Raw genomic sequence first — 6,000 nt, forward strand, 5'->3', positions numbered from 1 at the left:
GAGGTAAAATGGCAAAAAAATAAGAACACATAAAAATGCAAATGATAAAAGGTAAAAAAAAAGAGGGGTATTCTTTAGTTTCTTCTTTGCAGGGGCTAGTGGGGGACAGGATAGGAATCTTGTGTCTCTGCTAAATTCAGGATCCAAACACTTCAGAAATTCTTTCTCTCTTGCAATTTGGCTTTGCGGTTTTTCTGACCCGTTTGCTTGATTGGGCAGAAAAAAATAAAAACCCGTGGAGCCATCAGCAGCTTTGTTTACCAGGAGCGCAGCCCCGCCCAGGGGGAGGAACTTCCGCTAGTCCCGGGCGGAAGTCCGGCTAAGCTGCTTCTGGGAAAACCTTTGCCCCTTTGAATGATGGTGCTGCCAGCACCACTTCTCATGCTCCAGTTGGTTTGGCAGGGTCTTTGTCAGCAGTTAAGATGGCACTGCTGTCAGCTGCTGGGGGGGAGATTCCTTCCCAATGCCATTCTGTGAGCAGAAGTGGGAATGTCTCCATGGAGTTACTCACAAATTGCTGGATTTTCTGGTTTGGTGAACTTGGCAGGTCTGCGCCACAGCCGGGTGCCAGCTCTGGGCTCGTGCAGGCTCTGTCTGGAGCCAGCAGGTCTGTGCTGCCGAGAAGCGCTATCCGCTCAGGTGCAGGAAGGGGGCTTTGTCTTCATAGCATCACCACACTATCTTCTTGGGCCGGTTCCCTGCCTTTTTCCTCTCTGACTGAGATCCCTGTGGTGCTAAAGCTTACTTAGGATGGATCTTTGGGTATGAACTTTCCCCTACCATGCTAGAACTGCTATTTTTGGCGAGAGCTCAGAAAGACCCACCCTGAACTGCCGCCATCTTTCGCCCTTCTCTGCCTTGAGCTCCTCTCATGGTTTAATTATATAAGATTTCCCATAGTTTCCTACAGATTCCTTTGTCTTTGTCCCTTTTATAAGGTTTGGATGAAACTAATGAGAATGTCTGTAAGCTGAAAGATCAAAATGTATCATTTTACCATGGAATTTAGGGAACGATGGCTGCTCTGATTTGAGAAGTCCTCAGGAATCTTGTTCCCTGTCTATTTATCAGTTAATTTTCCACATCATTGTCCTCTTAGGATGAAGGTAGCTCTTCTTTAGAGAACATAATGAAGTAAAATACTTTGTATTATTATCTGTTCAGGTAAACCTGCTACTAGTTTAGGTTATACAGCATCTTTTTTTTTTTTTTTTCCAGTCCTGGGCTTGAGCTCAGGGCCTGAGCACTGTCCTTGGACTTTCTCAAGGCTAGAACTCTACGACTTAAGCCTCAGCACCACTTCTGGTGTTTTCTATATATGTGGTACCAAGGAATCGAACCCGGGTCTTCGTGCATGCTAGGCAAGTACTTTAACCACTAGGCCAAATTCCCGGCGCATCTTCTTTTTTCTTTAGTGCCAGGAACTGAACCCACGGCACTGAATGTTGTATGCTTTACCATTGAGCAATATCTCCAGGACAGCTGTATACTATTCTTTTTTTTTTTTTGGCCAGTCCTCGGACTCGAACTCAGGGCCTGGGCACTGTCCTTGGACAGTTTTGCTCAAGGCTGCATTGTCACTTGAGCCACAGCACCACTTCTGTATGTGGTACTGATGAATAGAACCCCGGGGGATCATGTATGCTGGGTGAGCACTCTACCACTAGGCTATGCTCCTGGCCATATAAAGTAATCTTGTCAACTAGACATAACCTGAGTAAAACTATAAGGCAGCATTCATAAGCCAAGTTGATGGTATATTATAAAGTGAACTAGCATACAGATTCTTCAAAAATATTAATCTCAAAGACAAAAGTAAGGTAAATAAGGATAAATTTTATACATCAATGGATATGTTGAATTGAAAAACTCATACAAATATTGGAAGACAATAAAAATAAAATTAATAATGCATGTAGTCTCAAAATAAGTAAGCTTAAAAAATAAGTAAATGTTATAATTCAGAATCTGAGTAAACTATGTCAGATAAACAAAACATGTTCATTTTTCTATTTTCTTTTTTATTAAAGAATTTATTAACCGTGATTTTTACATCATATTTCAAGTGACGTGTTTAACAAACAAGTATTCAAGAAGGGAATCTCTATATACAATCCATTTTTCTATTTGTTTCATAAAATCACAAACACTCATTTGTGCCTCTGATGTATTCAGAAATCACAATTAGACTCAGACACTTGTTAATGTTCAGGATAGCAGTTGGAGGGTTTGTGGAGCAATTGGGAACTTGCCTGGTCTACAAGGCATAAAGCTCTCTGAGGTAGGCAGTGGCTCTGAGTATACAAAGAAGGGAAGGTGCTGTAGAGAAAGCAGCCACAAGGCTTCTGTTTGACACTCAAGCTAGTAACCAGTGATCTGAGAGGGATCAGGCCCAGTGCCTTACCACATGGAAAATATGCTGAGCTACTTGACTCTTCCTATTCAAGTGATGAGCAACAACATTTCAATTCAGCCCCTACCAATCCTGTCCCAATATTGAGAATGTTTTATCTGAAAATTTCCAGGTGATTAGAACTTGTAGCCAATTGCTTGTGATTAGTAACATAAATACCTCAGAAACAAGAAATATGGGACAGAATGTGTGTGTGTGTGTGTGTGTGTGTGTGTGTGTGTGTGTGTGTGTGTGTGTGCATGTACGCATGTGTGTGTCCCTATGTGTCTCTGAAGGTAATCTGACTCTTCTGGAACTCAACAGCTCTACAGAAAAAACCCAGTAATGATAGTGATGTGGATAAAACCATACAAAGAATTAAATTTTTTAAGCTATGCTTAAGAAAGGGTACATTAAGCTGGGTGCAGTGACTCACACCTGTAATCCTAGCTACTCAGGAGGCTGAGATCTGAGCATTGCTGTTCAAAGCCAGCATGGGCACTAAAGACATTAAAGACTGTGAGACTCTTATCTCCAACTAACCACTAGAAAATGAGACCTGGGATTGTGGCTCAAGGGTAGGGAGGTAGCCTTGAGCTGAAGAGCTCAGGGACAGCGTCCCATCCCAGAGTCCACGCCCCAGGACTGACAACAAACAAAACAAAACAAAACAGTTCATTTAATATACTTTCTACATATTCTTTTATGTAATCAGGAATGCAAATGTGATTTTTACTCAGATTACTGAATAGATAGTGTCCAATATTGGTGGATAGTTCTTTGTATATAAGTCCCATTGGGTTCACACATTGTAATGTGATAAATACAATTGTTAATCCTTTATATTTCAAGGAGTTTAATGTAATAGGAATTATTGGAAAAGTAAATAATGGATACATGGATTCAAGATGATATTAATTTCTAAATTGTTATTAGCTGATGTACAGAGGTAAAGATAACTTTTAAAACACATGTACTGTTTCATGTTCTGAAAATTAGGAGGCAAATAAACAATAGCCACCTTGCCCAGCTTACTAAATGAATTTTATCAACTTATAGCCCCAGACAAAGTCACCAGAAGGATTCTAGAGCAGTATCACATTTATTCAAATAATCCTTCATTATTGACTACAATACAATATTAAATACAGCTGGAACATGTTTTCCCATCTACTTTTCATTAGATTTCTTCAAACTCTATAAATAATTTTGGGCAGTATTCCCATTATCTTCTTGCTTATTTATAACTAAGAAGTAATTCTTTTCTTCTTTCTTTCTTTCTGTGTTTCTTTCTTTCTTTGTTTCTTTCTTTCTTTCTTTCTTTCTTCCTTTCTTTCTTTCTTTTTTGACTCAGCGTTTCCCTCTGATCATCTTGGTGAAGGCGGTCTTGATATCTTTGTTCCTCAAAGTGTAGATCAGTGGGTTCAGTCCAGGAGAGACCACAGTGTATGTGAGGGCAACAAGCCGGTCCTGGTCCACGGAGCTCCACGAGGCAGGACGCGCGTAAATGAAGAGAACAGGAGCGTATAAAAGAATAACAACCATGAAGTGGGAGGCACACGTGGACAGCGCTTTGTGCAGCATGCTGCAGGAGTGGGTCTTGAGGAAGAGATAGATGATGATGTAGAAATAAGAGAGAAGGATCAGAACAAAGGTACACATGCCCATAGTCCCGGTGACAGCATTGAGCAGCCACTGGTTGAGCTCAGTGTTCCCACAGGCCAGCTCCAGCAATGGCTTCACGTCACAGAAGAAGTGGTGGATCTGGTTGGAAGCACAGAAGGTCAAGCGAGATGTCATGACTGAGTGCATTAGGGCATGGAAAAAGCCAGTGGTCCAGATAGTGACAGCTATCTTGGCACAGAGCTGAGGATTCATGATGACAGGGTAGTGAAGGGGTTTGCAGATAGCCATGAGGCGATCAAATGCCATCACAGCCAGCAACATGGCCTCTGTGCTCCCCAGGAAGTGGAAGAAATGCAGCTGGCTTATGCATGCCGAGAAGGAAATGGCTTTGCTGGTAGATAGTAAATTTCCCAGCATCTTTGGCACTGTCACTGTGGAGAAACTTATATCTAGACATGCCAGATTTCCCAGGAAGAAGTACATTGGTGAGTGTAATCCTGACTCAAAGATGACTACAGTGAGGACAGCTCCATTCCCAGCCACGTTGACAAAGTAGACAGTGAGGAAAACAGTGAAGAGAAAAGGATTCAGTTCCTGGATGTCTGTAACTCCCAGGAGGAGAAATTCAGTGACTGAGCTTTGGTTTAGCATCACTGAAAACATGAAAATGACAGTGATTTGTGGAACAGTGTAAGGAGAACCAGTTGAGTTTGTCTTGGCCAGACAAATATTCTGCTATGTTTTACATAATTCCACCTTAGATTGTATCTGGCATTCGGCCCTAGGACTAATGCTACATATTAGTTATGTATCCATTTTTATTCTCTTACCTGGTGAAGTTTGCAGTTCAGAGCCACACAAGTAAGACAAGTCTTTGTATTTCTAATAACTATGGAGGGAGAAAAACAGTTGAGATGATAGTTCATGCTGTTGATTGTGGTACAAACTCTTCAAGCTTTGCCTTGTCTTTATGAAAAATTGAGTCACAGTTTTAATCAGGCACAAATCTCTATACCTAAAAATCCCAAGAGAAAATTGTTCCCAGGGCTGAGCTGAATTGATCTAAGAGTAAACAGGAAGTCTTTTCACCCCCAAGAGTATATGGAAATTGCCCCAGACATCTAATACATAGTGTTCTATTTTCGAAAAAGCCTCCCTATTCTCTTTGTTTATTATGCTTATCCCTTAGTTTCAGAGGTATAAACAATGTAGATATCAATAGCATAAGGTATTTTCTTTCTTAGTCCATCATAGTATTTTTTATCAATTATGATCCCTTATGAAATTTCATACATGCCTGTAATATCTTTTGAGCCCGTTCCACCCTTAGATTACGTCTCTGATTTTAACTACTGATTTCTGGATTTCTCTCTATATCCCTAATAGTGCTCACAGTACTCTTCTAACTTTTCATGGGATGGGACTGGTACTGGAGATTGAACTTACCGCCTGGGCGCTGCCCCTGAGCTTTTCACTCAAGGCTAGCACTACCACTTTGAGCCACAGCACTACTTCAGGCTTTTTGGTGGTTAATTGGGGTAAGAGACTCAAGGACTTTCCTGCCCTGACTGACTTTGCACTTGGATCTTCAGATCTCAGCCTCCTGAGTAGCTAGGATGACAGGTGTGAGCCCTTGGTACCTGGCTTCAAGAAGCTTTGACAATCATTGACTTCACTTATGGATTAGATCTCCTGTTCGGTCAAATCCTAAAAGTGAGTTCAGATACCTTGAGTGTCCTTCAGTCTGGATTGTGTACATATGCCTTCTTTTAGGGTTAGGATCTCTTACACTCACCACAAGGAGAGAAACCATGTTAGATAACACATGAAATTAAAGGTATAGTATAAAATACCCAGGGCAAATGTGTGCTTTCCTCTCTGTTCTTGAGTGTGGGCTTGAGGTAAGATGAAATCATGACTGAATTTAGGCTTGTCAGAATTTGTGGTGTGTGTTGTTATTGCACAGAACTGTTCTAGGGGCT

General features: G+C 41.2%; 1 protein-coding gene across 1 annotated transcript; it reads right to left on the reverse strand.

Moving 5' to 3' along the window:
* Positions 1-3,742: 3,742 nt before the first annotated feature.
* Positions 3,743-4,669, reverse strand: LOC150048004 (olfactory receptor 12D1-like). The gene has a single exon (XM_090355245.1). It carries the CDS (start codon positions 4,667-4,669, stop codon positions 3,743-3,745), a length of 927 nt encoding a protein of 308 aa, XP_090211371.1.
* Between the last annotated feature and the right edge of the window lie 1,331 nt (positions 4,670-6,000).

Source organism: Megascapheus bottae, chromosome 22 (assembly GCF_031878675.1).
Source record: "Megascapheus bottae isolate mThoBot1 chromosome 22, mThoBot2.hap1, whole genome shotgun sequence".
NCBI classification, from domain to species: domain Eukaryota; kingdom Metazoa; phylum Chordata; class Mammalia; order Rodentia; family Geomyidae; genus Megascapheus; species Megascapheus bottae.

What these genes read in the sequence shown, in the direction of transcription:
- LOC150048004 (XM_090355245.1), bottom strand. Translation starts at nt 4,669, where the DNA reads ATGCTAAACCAAAGCTCAGTCACTGAATTTCTCCTCCTGGGAGTTACA.